Raw genomic sequence first — 13,896 nt, 5'->3', positions numbered from 1 at the left:
TTGTCAGCATTGCGCGAGCGGAGATCTTTAGTGATCAGGTGGGATGTGGCTCGTGCATAGGGGTTCCTTCTCGCACTGGCCAAGTGTTGTTCCTCCGGCAGCCATCGGACATGGAGTCGGTCATGCTGCGCGAATGGATGCATTTCGATGCCTTTGGGCAGTTTTGCTCGGCTCCTCAGTTGGGCTGCATCTTGATGGCTGCTTGGCGTGAGGGTTCTAGTTTGACGAGTGAATGGGCCATGGATGGTGTCTTTGGTGAGGTTTGTGGCACTCCGGCTAAAAACCGTACCTGACCTTTGTTGATGCTGTTTACCACGTCGCCTTCGGGTGTCGTTATTCATCCCCTCACCGAGGATCTCTAACACCTATTTCAATCTTGTGATCTCGTCTCCCGGTGAAAACCGTAATCCAGATTCCCAAATCGGCGATGTCAATATCCTTTATGAGGAAGTCATTACTAGAATGCATCGTGTCAGAGACTTGACTTGTTGGAGAACCTCATGGGGAGTCGTTGGTGGAGGGCCTGCGGTGGCGCGGTTGGTGTGGCTTTCCTGTCTCTCCGGTGGACTGCTTTGGGTGGCTGAGGTATGGAGGTGATGCTTGGCGATGGGTAGCAATGATTCTTCCTGGCAGAGTGGCGATGCCAAGATGGTGCACGGCAACCCGTGTCAGTGATGCGTTGGTGGTGCCATGGAGCCAGATCCTTGAGGCCTTGTTCGGTTAAGCCACTCCTCAAGTGGATTGGAGTGGAATGGAGGGAATTTGGGGAAAATTTGAACTAGATGGAATTTAATCCCTGCCAATCTCTGTCAATCCCTCTTATTTTTCATGGAACCGAACAAGGCCTGACGAAGTTACTGGTTGCAGATCCCGGTCCTAGCAATGCAATGAGGGCTCATGGTGTATTATCTGGCGGCAGGTAGCCATGCTCAGATTTACCACTGATTTGCACTTGCGACGGGGACACGTGATCGCCAAAGCGTCCCTTATGGAGGATTTTGGTGGCATTGTTGTCTCTAGTCCGTGGATATATAACATGCGCCACATGGGTGTCAATGCATGCACCTGGCAATAAAGGCCGATTGTGGCGGCTAGATCGCTCCATTGGTGTCTGCACAGTTTTGAGCTTGCTTGCTGATGGCTCTATATTTTACACATTTCTAGAGCTCATTTGTTGCATGTTCTCGGCATACATCAAGGCATGTTGAACCAAATAAATGTCCAACACATGATTACTGATTTTTACTCTTTTCGTGACAATTGCCTATTATTATTATTATTATTATTATTATTATTATTATTATTATTATTATTTGGTTTTTATTAGATTCCTTTATTTTGTTGTGTCTACAGGTGTTTTGGAGCAACCTAGGACCAAACACGATGAATAGGCCAAGGTTAAGTTCCTTACAGAGGACTTCCAGCATCGGACTTGCGCACTTCGGAAGCTAAAAAAAGTGAGACTTTTTCCAAATCATTATATAATACAATTGGTACGTCGGTGTCGTTCTCATGATTTCAACTAGATTAAGAACTTTGAAAACGTTGTTCGGATGAGTAAGTTATCACTATTTTCCCAGAAGAGGTCATAACAAAAGACGACCTCTAGTACGACAAAAAATGGTCCTACTGATGGTCGTACCAGGTGCAGATAGGCCCGAAAGTTGCCTCTCTGGATGAGATTCTTCATCAATTTCGTCTCCCTTTGTTACCTCGTGTTCCTTGGCTAATAAGGAAGAGTTTGAGAGAGGATTTGACTCAAGTTGAGCCCTTGAATGAAGGTGGAGGGTCCACATCTATGCAAGAGACCCAATCAGGCCTTCTATATATTGAAATGGCAATATCAGAGTCTTCGTCGTGTGTACAAGGAATTAACATGGTCGTAACGAAACAACAAATTAAGAGTGAATTCCAGTTTTTACCCCCTAATTTAGCATTTTTGACATTAGTTACCCCATTTAACAAATTTTCATCCAGATTACCCCATTTAGTGACAATATTGTCTGTTTCTACCCCTTTTAATTTTTAAGAGCCTTCTAGATCGTGTTTTACTCAAGAGAGACTCAGTGCCCAAACATACATTTCTGTTATAACAAAAAAAATCCCATACTATTATGTTAATAACTGATAGTACTAATTTTCAATGGACACACATCATTGGAGCCCAACTAAAAAACACATGTTCGACAATAGCACAGCAGACCTGTAAAATAGAATGTGATGTTTTAGTTTGATGATCTCCCAAAGCGTAAAATAAATGTGTCCTCTGATGTTTTGCATCAAGGAAGAAAACTAAAATATCATCACATTAAACTTACGAAACACAACTCACAATGCAAAATTGAACATACTGTCCAAATGAATATTTTTGCCAGTTGTGATGTCGGAACCTCGAGACGTCTGTCCATCTTTTTTGGGAATGCCCGGTGCACTGCAAAATGAAAACGTATCAGTACATGGACGGGCTGCAGCACTCTTGATCCTACAACCTGGCCGCCTGGTCTCGGCGGTCGGCGCAGTACATGAAGAGAGCGGAGGATAGATACTGTAAGGGCATGAAAGCGGTGATGATGATTGTGGTCTAGGAGGTGTGGCTGGAGAGAAACAGGAGAGTTTTCAACAGGAAAATTGCTCCGGTTAACAGCTTGATCCAAATCATTAGGGCAACCTTGGGGCAATGGAGAATTGCTGGTGTGAAGTGCTTACAACACCCATTTGGGGATCCCGGCTTATCATCCCCTTTCTGGAGTCTCTCTCTTTCCTTTCATTTCTCTTCAGTTCTCTTGCCACCTGTTGGTGCTTGTAAATATCTCTACCGTCTAATACAAATGGCCAGCGATTGCTGGAACTTAAAAAAATTGAACGTACTTGACCGCTCAAGATAAGTGTTCCCCTTTCCGGCGATGTGGTGCACATGTACACCTGACAGCTAGGAGAAAAAGAAAACGGGTGCTGCTCAACCAAGTGGCCGGTTCGGTCATTGGAAAAAAATGCCAAGAGGAATCTGATGGCACGGAGTTAATTGGTAGATCGCTCTCAAAAAAACTACTGGGGTAAAAACTGGCAAGACCTTTGCTAAATGGGGTAATCTGGATGAAAATTTGTTAAATGGGGTAATTAGTGTCAAAAATATTAAAATGAGGGGTAAAAAATGGAATTCACTCTAAAATAATGAAAGAAAAAGATTTGGGAGAGAAAGGAGCTATGGCAATCTTACAGCAATTTACAGAGGAAAAAGATGATCACGAATCAAAACAGCCTTGTACTTCTTCGGTGGCTTAATGGTTAACCACGTTGCACTTCTTCCTGATCTCGCCCTGGCTTCCGGTGAGCGGATTGGCGTTGCCCATCTTGATCATGGAGGCGGCAAAGTCGGCGAAGAACTCGTCCATGAAGGCGCCGGTGGCATGGCGCTGGACGTAGGCGCGGGTGAAGGGGTCGGTGAGGAGGGCGCCGTCAGAGTGGAAGAGGCCCCTCCGCTTGCTCACCAGCTTGAAGTAGTCGGTGTCGAAGGTCTTGAAGCTGCCGGGGTCCATCTCCACGAGGGTGGTGTTGTCGTTGAGGCTGGCACACTTGCTCTTTAGCCGCATCATGTACTGCGGCTCCAGCGAGGGGTCGATATCGCTGGGGTTCTCCAAGCCGGTGAAGTTGTAGAGCCGGTCGGAGAAGGAGAAGCAGTGCGACGTCCCGATGGTGTGTCCGGCGGACAAGACGACAAGGTCCTTTGCGTCGAGGTTCACGGCGGCGAAGAGCTGGGTGAGCACGGTGAAGTTGGAGGTCGGGGGTGGCAGAGCGTCGGTCTCGTTGGAAATGGACACGCTGCCGTCTCGCCGACCCAGAGGAACTGTCCAGAATGGACCCTTGCTCTGGAGAAACCATGATCGAGCAGCATTAGAATTTGGCTTCCACACGTACCGTGTCATTTGAAAAATGGCATAGTAGTAGTACTCTACTCACCAGCCATACTGCGTCCCTGGCAATGAGGGCGAGGATGTCGGCGCAGGAGACGGTGTCGGGGCAGGCCTTCTCCACCGCGGCCTTCACCCTCTCGACAAAGCCGAAGCCTCGCAGCGTCTGGTTCGGCTGCGCGTCCTTCTCCGCCGTCTTGTTGGCCGAGTCTAGCAGAACCGAGCCGTCGCACCCCTGCATATTCACGGTGGTCAGGCCATAGCGCACAACGGGGTACGGGCAGATACTGATGCATGCAAATGCAGCATACCCTGACGAAGCAGTCGTGGAAGTGCATCCGGAGGAGCGGCCCGGCGAGGCTGGGCGCCAGTGACAGCGCCCTCACCATCTCCTTCCTCACGACGTCCTCCACGCTGGGGCACGACTCGCTGTAGAACTTGTCGTGCAGCTGCGCCCGCGCGCACGTCGCCGCCACCGCCGCGAGCAGCAGCGCCACCATCGTCGCACCCTTACACGCCATCTTCTCGCCAAGAAGCTTGTTTCTTGCTTGGCTATGCAAGAAACGACGATGGCTAGGTGGCGAGTTGATCAGGAGAAGCTTGAGCTGCTGCTGCTGATGGACTGGCGCCGGGGAAATATATAGCGCCGGAGTGTCCCCACGCCTGCATGTGGTGGGCTGTCCTCCGGAGCAGCAGGTAAAATTCCCATGGTTTAATGAGTTGTTCCTTGTTTGCACTCTGCGGAATCTTTGCCGTGGCAGGTACACCGGCGGCCACCGTACGTATAATGGAGGCGGACGGACAGCCAGACGGAAGCACATCATTAGATGAATTCACTAATTTTCTCTAGACAGCAATTTTCTCACTAACTTACTAATTAGCCATCACGGAGCAAACTGCGGTGCCAAGTTCTAATCAGCAAAGGATACGTGCAACAAATGAATGCCACCACCTACTGGTAGTTTGAAGACATGGAAATATCATGATCCGTATATTTATATTGGCACCACATGCTATCCCGAATCAGCTTTGCTAAGTCTCAGTCAATGCTATATTCGCTTGATCTTGCGTGAAGATCCGTACAATTTCGATGTGGTTTGAAATACTTGTAACACCAGAATTTTGAGCCAGATTTACAAACTTGAAAATAAATTTAAATTATGTTACAATTCATTGAAAGGTAGTAATTTTTTTAAAGAATTTTCGCATATGTCATCCAAAATTGCTTTGTTTTTTAGATTAAAAACCTTGCCAATAATTATGTTAATATTATGCCTTGGTCGAGGCCCTGGCCCAAAAGACCAGAAGAATTTAAATATCATCTTTTGATCAACATATAATTGGAATAATGACGTTTAAATTCCAAACATGGTTAAAATGATATTTATAAATTTGGATATCTAGTTTTTATAAGTCTCAAGCTTGGCACGTGGTTGGAATTTTGTATTCACGAAAAACCAATGGATGTGAATCCCCCCCCCCCCCCCCCCCCCCTTCTCCCGGGTGTTTGAGGCAAGTAATTCTGCACGAAATTCAATATTTAAACCCGAATATTAATATAGAGATCCTACACCTACGAAAGTCTAGGTAAACCCACCATAACAATCATACAGACATTCTAGAACACGACAAAGATAGTTGCCGAGGCAAGATCCTAAACATGCCCATTACCGGGTTGCATCTTATTGCTTGGTCATCTTGTCATATGCATCGACCGTCGCCTAAGAAAACCATACATTATAGGAAATGGCTTATAGGTGAATACAAATTTGTGACGGGCGAGACGTATGCCCGCCACTGGTAGACCGTTTCAGAGCTGGCCGCGTAATGCAACCTAATTGTGGTGAGCAGTAACAAAGGCCCGCCACTACTTATTTGTACATCAGTGGCGAGTGTGACTGTTGCTTGCCACAGCTAAATTATGGTAAGCACTCTTATCAGACACGAAGGAAGTACATATTATACACTTGTAGTAGTGGCCGGTCCAGTCGGCCGCCCGCCAGTGTTGTCCACTTACGTGTAGCAGGCGCCCTGCCGTGCCCGTCACACATAGACCCACGACACTGGCTGCAGTTTACTTTTCCCTCACCTGAAAAACGGTTCCAAAATTTGGCATTTCCCCCGCCCCCTTCCCCCGCGCCTTTCCCCCCAAATCTCGGCCGACTCGGCGTCGCGCCCCTCGTTGCCGCCTCTCATCCTCGCCGCTGCTGCGCCCCTCGTTGCCACCTCTCCTCCTCGCCGCCGCCGCCACACCCCTCGTTGTTGTCGCCCCCTTCGTCGACGCTGCGTCGCGGCCTTCCTCGCGGCCATGGGCATGGACTCCTTCTCCAACACTGGAGGCATCTTGCTTCCGCCGCCACCGCGAAGCTCCTCCGCGATGGCTACCCCTCCGACCATTGTGCCCTCCTCCGCCAACATCGGATACCTCGCGCCGCCTTCGGACGCCAAGCAAGCCACCTCTCTGGTATGGTCAAAGTTGTGTTTAGGGTAAATAAATATTTAGCATTGATTAAATTTGAGTAGTGTGCCGTACTATTATTGTGCTTACGGTAACTATGAGTAGATTAGGAACATTTTTTAGGTATTGACATGAGTGACAATGTTTTGGCAAAACGTCGATTCATTTTCGTTTCGCCGAATTTCTGGTACTCATTATGTCCTCCTTTTAGCAGAGGTCATGTCGAATTTTTCTTTCATTTTTTAACTAGGATCCATTGTAGTATCATTGGTTTATATTTGCAGGTATTAACATGAGTGCCAATGTTTTGGCGAAACGTCGATTCATTTCTGTTGGCCTTACTTTGAAACGTAAGTTCATTTCTTTATGCTTGCAAATATACACATGAGTACTTTGATGTGAATCTCATTAATTTTACATTGTTCAATTGTTCCCCGAGACGGCTGAGCTTATTTCTTCGATTTCAGGAGAGACCCTAAGAAGCCATGGACCGATCTGAAGAAAGTTATCAATGCTGCTCTTTTGATGTGTCATAAGTCCGACCGTAAGAACATGCCACATTCGCAGTACAAATTTAACACTAGCTTCTATTGCCGGCAACAACCGAAAGGCAAAACCATGCACATGGCTGGCTACTGTGCCATGGTCTTGATGGATGACGATGTGCGCGCAGGACCACTGTTGAGGAGTGATTCGATGTTGTAGAAATGGTCCGAAGAGAATGAGAAGGAATTTAAGCGAGCTCACTTTTGGACAGAGCATGAGCACTTTCAGAGGGTGCTCATGAATATCATCAATCGCCATGTAGTAGGGGATGAGGAGATGTTCTACTGTAGGGCAGAGAGCCAAGAAGAACGAGAGATGAGAATGAAACATTGACATGGCGATATACATGCTCCTTTCTAGTCCAGCAAACCGTCAAAAACCATTAAACTATGTCATGACACACTGCTTGTTACCTTGTGATCTCTAGTTTATATGTACGCATGTCATATGTTTATATATTAACCTTGTGATCTTTTCCATATGTATATATTTTGAATTTTATTGTCTGCTAAAAATAACAGATGGGACCACCAGAAGATTTGTGGGATGGGGTCTCTGCGGCGGACATGGAGAAGCACTATCTATGGACGTGGGAAAAGTATCGGGCAAAGTACCTCAGGGAGGCGATGTTAGCTTGGGTTAGGAGTATTCCAATGACCCAGAGTTCTCTCCCAGCGATTGAGAAGATTGCAGAGAAGTGTTTAGTGACCTTGCGGCGTCCATCCTTACGGAGGCAACCCTGAATGAGAGGCTGAGGATCTGGCCGGGTATGAGTCCAACCACCATACCCATAACCGCTGAGGTTGTTGTGGGCTCTCCGAGAGGCCAAATGTCCAATTCCAGAGCAAGCGGCCCGTTGGTCCCCATTCGTTCCATCAAGTACTAATTCATGTAGTATGTGCGGCTTCTACTAACAGTCTACGCGTTAAATATCCGCTGACACTCATTGCACTCCAAAACAACTCGTCAAATCATTAATTATGTGATGAGCGATGACATATATATGCTTATTAATGATTGTAATGCACTTGTTATATTTTCTTTATAACTACTACTTTTCATTAATCTGACATCATTGTAATGTGGTGCGTGTATGTGAATCATGGTTCAAACCCACATTTATGTATCAAATGCAATATGATGATATGATTGAGGTGCAATATGCTGCAATTCAATCAATTCGGCATGCGACGATAGCAGTGACGAGCACAACACACTGTGGTGGGCGGTACAAAAGGACTGCCACTGATGCGCGAAATTCCTATGCTGGGCAACACGGAAAACTGTGGCGAGCCCGGACAATCGCGAGCCACTGCTCTTGGGCTACCACTGGCAGGCGGGTGGCCGGCACTGATGTCGTATTAGCAGTGGTGGAAGGTCAGTGGCGCGTGCCCCTGAGAGCCTTGCCCGCCACTCCTGGGCTTTTCCCACATGCGACTGCTAGGCATTCCTGCAGTAGTGATAGTTCTCGTTGAAATGGGCGGTGAGTCTGATCCCTCACAAGTTGATTTCGTTCTTAGTAGAGCCGCCAAAGCGTGGTAGCCCAAGAAAATTCTCGAGATTATATGTTAATTTTGTAACGCCCCGTCAGGCTAGCCCAAGGCCCCTTTAGCATATTGCACGAGCATGTCCATCAATCGGGCATGTGGGCCATCCAGAAGGAAGGAACTAGCATCTTGACGATCAAGGGAAGAAGGCCAGATATCCAGGAGGACTCTCCAGCCGCCTTAGCTGACTAGGATTATTGTAACCATAGGCCTTAGTATCCTTAATAAGTCAAGGTCAAGCTAGCAGCTAGGGGACCTTACAATCAACCCTTTGATACACCTAAGATTCCAGAGCCCTTCAAAAAAAACCTAAGATTCTAGAGATCATCATCATACTTTGTGCACCCCTTCAATCCAGTACAACACAAGTAAGAGTAGTGCTTTGCCTCCAAAGAGAGGTCTGAACCTAGATATGTATTATGTTTCCCCTCCGTGCTTTCTGGCTAGTCACGGCACCCTACCGAGGGGTCTACGGGATTTTACATTGACAATAGCACCAGACATGGATCGTGCTACTAAGAGTTGACATCGAGATTGGATCCAAACATCAATTGTGATGTCTTCGCTCCATGCCAGATCTTCACCTTCGTGGCGATGAACTTAATCACAAACTCGGTGGCCAGATTAATCCCATTGACACTTACGCAGCAGTTCAGATTCTCTTCTTCGAGAATCTAGATACACTGTCGATGGGCGTGATGAGCTCGATCTCTGCAACCTAGCACAATGCAGGAGCCAGAGCCGATCTTCATTAGTCCACCAACCTCCCACTACATTGCCACCATCGACTTTTTCCATGACGTCCTAATGGAGCACGAGCCAAAGGAAGAGGAAAGCGATGGAAGTTGCCCCGAATTGATATCAACACCTTGCTAGCCTTGGGAGGCAACTGCCATGTACATGGTTGATAACATAGCCAACGCCGAAGATGACGCTTTCGACGAGCGCGCACTCGCAACGCGCATGACACCAGTACCAAATACCAACGACGCCTCCAAAAAACTGGAAGCCTGTCGTAAGAAGATGTAGCACCTGCACTTGCGCCAGCAACAGGAGCGCAGTCGCCTCTTAGAAAGGAAGGCCCAACCGTAGCCTCCATCAGGCTAGTCCAGAATAGGGCAGAACATAGTGTATTATCTGAAGATGTGACCAAACTTGTCGCCCGGGCCCGAGCAATGCATACAGCAATACATGGAGTTGCACCTGCCAATTCGTCAATGTTTCACACCCCGCCATAAACCTTATGGTTCCAATGGGGCAGTGAACGACATCAAACTCCTAGACGATCATCCAGGCCATGAGAATTGTTTTTTTAAAATAATTTATATATGCAATATGACCAGAAAATGATTAGTTTCAGGAGGGCCAGCATTATACCCCTTTTCTGCAGACTAGGGAGTAGCAAAAAATATTTGTGCTTCGCAGGATTGCAACTCATGTCCCCAAAGGCCTCAACCAGCTGACCTAGCATATGCTTGTGCTAAAAATAGGTTCATTATTTAATTAAAAAGTCCCACCTCGACTCTTTGCACGAGAATACATCAATTTATATAAATTTATAAATTGCATGGAAATTGGGGAGCTAATTGAAGAAAAAGGAACAGAGGGAGTGAATGAATTAAATGGATTTGGGCTAGCATTGGTGACTTGTACTAGATAAATAAAATTGTTGCATTTGCATGGATGGTTGTGCCAATATAAATTAATTGAATTTGTAATAAAGGCCAGATTTCGTGATTGTTGCTATGAGGGGGAGACCCTATAATTAATGAATTAATCCTTCCGGAGTCTACCAATCTTATGTTAATACTCATTTTTTAAGACTTTCGTGAGATAACCACAACAAAGGGTGGAATGGATTTCAACCTCGGCGTGCGTATCCCTGCTGACGTCAAGTGGCACCATCCAGATGTTGTTGTGTCGCATGGACATGTCAATTACTTCTCCCGTTGCAATGCACGGGCATATATGCTAGTAAACCTTATGGTTGCAATGGGGCAGTGAACGACATAAAACTCCTAGACGATCATCCAGGCCAGGAGAATTTTGAGCATGCCAAAATTTTGCTCCAAACAGTTGTGGTATAACAAAATGTTTGTATAGGATCGAAGACCACGGTGGGGACCTCGAACGACATGCACAACAGACAAGTTCACTCCATCGGAATTGAATGTCCACTCGTTCGCATAGGCATGTAGTTGCCAACCTGTCTCCGCCGACATGCTCGCAAAGTCACGCACTCGCCAACCCTGAGAGAACACCATCGCCGCACTATCTGCTAGGAAACATAGTAGAAAACTAAAAAATTCGCCTTATGATCACAATCCAGGAACACTATGAAGATGCATTAGAGGTATAGATTGGATCGTTACCAACTTAGAGTTGCACTGTAAGAAGAGTTGATGTATATCATTGATGAAGTCCCGTAAACCGTTCATGAATGATCCATCGAGCAGAAGAACGAGCCTAAGAATATCCCTCCATCGTCGGAGGAGCAAATCCCACTCTTGAGCTATCTAGCCCCTTGTCACACTTTTCGATGAACCTGAAAGTTTTCGTTATGATCACCGTGTTATAGAAGACGTTTGAGAAAGCCCAAAGTTTATTGTCTGGTATGAAGTGACTACGATACTCCCATGGTACGATGAACTAAAGTATACATTACCTCTCCTTGTTATACCAATAGACTTGTGACGATTACATGTCAAAGTATAACAATCAAGTTGGATCAATTCAATATGATCGTTCTTGTAACATCATAGTACCAATGTTGTTTTGGTATCCTCGTTACTCTTATCTAAATACGTATGATCAGGAAAACATGATTATCACACAACACTTGAGCTAGTCCTAGGGGCAAAACTAGGAATCAGATTTTACTGTTGATTATTCTAGACATGTATGTGTGTTTCCTCTGAATCGCATATTCAAGAATGAAAGCAAGTATATCATAGAATATAAACTCTTAATTGGAAATATAGAAATAAATAATACAAATATAATTGCTTCTAGGGCATATTTCCAGCAAACTCCCACTTGCCCTAGAGCCAATAATCTAGTTACATAGCTTCTCTAACACCAATGGCTATTCATGTTACTCATATTTTGGTCATCATAGAGGCTTCATCATCAGGTCCAACACATTCAAAAAATTGTGAATCTTGAGTACTTTCACAAAAACTTTATATGCTGTTAGATGATGTGATACCTGCGTTCGACATCCCTAGTCTTCATGTGGGACCTTGGCTCCTTTTCTTGCGTAACATCGCCTCTATTATAACAATAGAGCTCCATTGGACTCAACACACTTGGGACCACAACTCTTCAAGAAACTTCTTGATCTAGACTGCCTCCTTCAATCCTTCTGAAGCCGCAATATATTCTACCTCCGTCGTAGAATCTGCAACAATGTTCTGCTGGAAACTTTTCCAAACCACTGCACCACCATTAAGAGTGAAAACATAGCCCGGTTGAGATTTATAGTCATTTATATCAGTGATGAAGCTATTGTTAGTGTAACCACTTACAACGATCTCTTCATCTCCTCCATAGACAAGAAGAATGTCATTCATCCTTTTGAGGTACTTAAGAATATTTTTAACAGCTGCCCAGTGTTCCAATCCCGGATCACTTTGGAACCTTCTACTAACACTTAGCACATAATAAACATCTAGTATTGTACATATCATAGCATACATGATAGAACGAATTGCGGAGGCATATGGGAGTCCACTTATTTGCACACGCTCATCAACAGTCTTGGGAGATGATTCTTGCTAAGTGTTGTGCTATGTGGCATTGGAAGAAAACCTTTCTTAGTGTTCTCCATTTTAAGCCTCTTTAAAACCTTGTCCATGTGCGTGCTTTGGCTTAGCACAATTAGACGTCTTGATCTATATCAATCGATCTTAATGCCAAATATATAAGTTGCTTTGCCTAAGTCTCTCATCGAAAACATACTTTTCAATGAATGTTTTGTTGTGCTAAGAAACTTTACTTCATTCCAACAATAATATGTCATCCACGTATAAGATTAGAAATGCTATAGAGCTCCCACTAAACTTCTTGTATACACAAGCTTCTTCATCGTTCTTAATGAAGCCAAATTCTTTAACCACTTCATTAAAATGTTGATTCCAACTCCTCGATACTTGCTTTAAACCATAAAGTGATCTTTGAAGCTTGCACACCTTACCGTCATCCTTAGGATCTAAAAAACCTTCTGGTTGCATCATGTATACATCCCCATTAAGATTTCCATTTATAAAAGTCGTTTTGATGTCTATTTGCCATATCTTGTAACCGAAATATGCAGCAATTGCCATCATAACTGCAGACTTTAACATGGATACTAGCAAAAAAGTATCGTCATAATCAACTCACTCGATTTGCAAAAATCCTTTCACAACTAGTCTTGTTTTATAGATAAGTAGGATTACAATCTGTGTCGCTTTTTCATTTGAAGATCCATTTATATTGAATGTGTTTTACACACTCTCGGGGATATACCAAGTTCCAAACTTTTGATTCTCGCACATGGACTCCATTTCGTTTTTCATGGCTTTAAGCCATTCTTTTGAACCGGGCGCCTCCATCGCTTCTCTATAGTGCGCAGGCTCATCTTCTTCTAAGATGAATATTTCATTATGAAACAAGTCAGTAGGTTTGCTAACTCTTGCTAACATACGCGGTTCTGTTACATGCTTAACTAGATTTTGTATAACTGGTGTAGTAAATTTTGGTTCAATTGTGTGGACAACTTCCAAAACAATTTCCGGTTCATTAGTCCAACTTACTTCCACCGGAGATTCAGCAATCTCATCAAGGTGTACTATCCTCCCACTCATGTCTTTAGGTGGAAACTCTTTCTCAAGAAAGTGTCCAGCCCTTGCAAGAAACAATTTGTCATCAGATGGGCGGTAGAAGGAATACCCAATAGTTTGTTTGGGATAACCTACAAATTAACATTTGTCTGATTTGGCATTGAGTTTATTTGGTTGTAAATTCTTCACATAAGGTTTCACAACCCCAAATCTTGAGATGCGACAAATTGGGTCTCTTCCCATTTCATAACTCATATGGTGTCGACTCAACAGACTTAGACTGTGCTCTGTTTACTGTGTATGTTGCTGTTTCGAGAGCATATCCCCAAAATTATAAAGGCAAATCGGTAAGAGACATCATTGGCCTCACCATGTCAACATGGTTTGGTTACACCTCTTAGACACTCCATTCCTTTGTGGAGTTCCGGGATGAGTATATTCCAAAACAAATCCATGATCACTTAGATGTTTGTTAAACTCGTGACTTTGATATTCGCCTCTGCGCTATGATCGTAGAAACTTTATCTTCTTGCCACGATGATTATCAACTTCGTTCTGGAATTCTTTGAACTTTTCAAAGGTCTCGGGCTTATGTTTCATTAAGTAAATATTAC

General features: G+C 44.7%; 1 protein-coding gene across 1 annotated transcript; it reads right to left on the bottom strand.

Annotated features, from left to right (window-relative positions):
- Window positions 1–3,080: 3,080 nt before the first annotated feature.
- On the bottom strand, window positions 3,081–4,536 carry LOC125523573 (peroxidase 1-like). Its single transcript, XM_048688597.2, has 3 exons — window positions 4,220–4,536; window positions 3,958–4,143; window positions 3,081–3,866 (listed from the first exon to the last, which is right to left on the bottom strand). Exons 1-3 carry the CDS (start codon window positions 4,427–4,429, stop codon window positions 3,279–3,281), a joined length of 984 nt encoding a protein of 327 aa, XP_048544554.2. The 5' UTR covers window positions 4,430–4,536; the 3' UTR covers window positions 3,081–3,278.
- Window positions 4,537–13,896: the final 9,360 nt, after the last annotated feature.

The sequence above is a fragment of the Triticum urartu genome, chromosome 1A (genome assembly GCF_056163025.1).
Source record: "Triticum urartu cultivar PI428250 chromosome 1A, HENAU_Tu73, whole genome shotgun sequence".
NCBI classification, from domain to species: Eukaryota; Viridiplantae; Streptophyta; class Magnoliopsida; order Poales; family Poaceae; genus Triticum; species Triticum urartu.
Note: the sequence above shows the minus strand (reverse complement) of the source record. Positions and strands in the feature narration are given on the sequence as shown.

Excerpts from the sequence above, each read along its gene's own strand:
- LOC125523573 (XM_048688597.2), bottom strand. The coding sequence starts at position 4,429 with ATGGCGTGTAAGGGTGCGACGATGGTGGCGCTGCTGCTCGCGGCGGTG. Across the intron at positions 4,144-4,219 it reads TCCACGACTGCTTCGTCAGG|GGGTGCGACGGCTCGGTTCT; the intron begins GTATGCTGCATT and ends GTGAATATGCAG. Across the intron at positions 3,867-3,957 it reads CCAGGGACGCAGTATGGCTG|AGCAAGGGTCCATTCTGGAC; the intron begins GTGAGTAGAGTA and ends TGGTTTCTCCAG.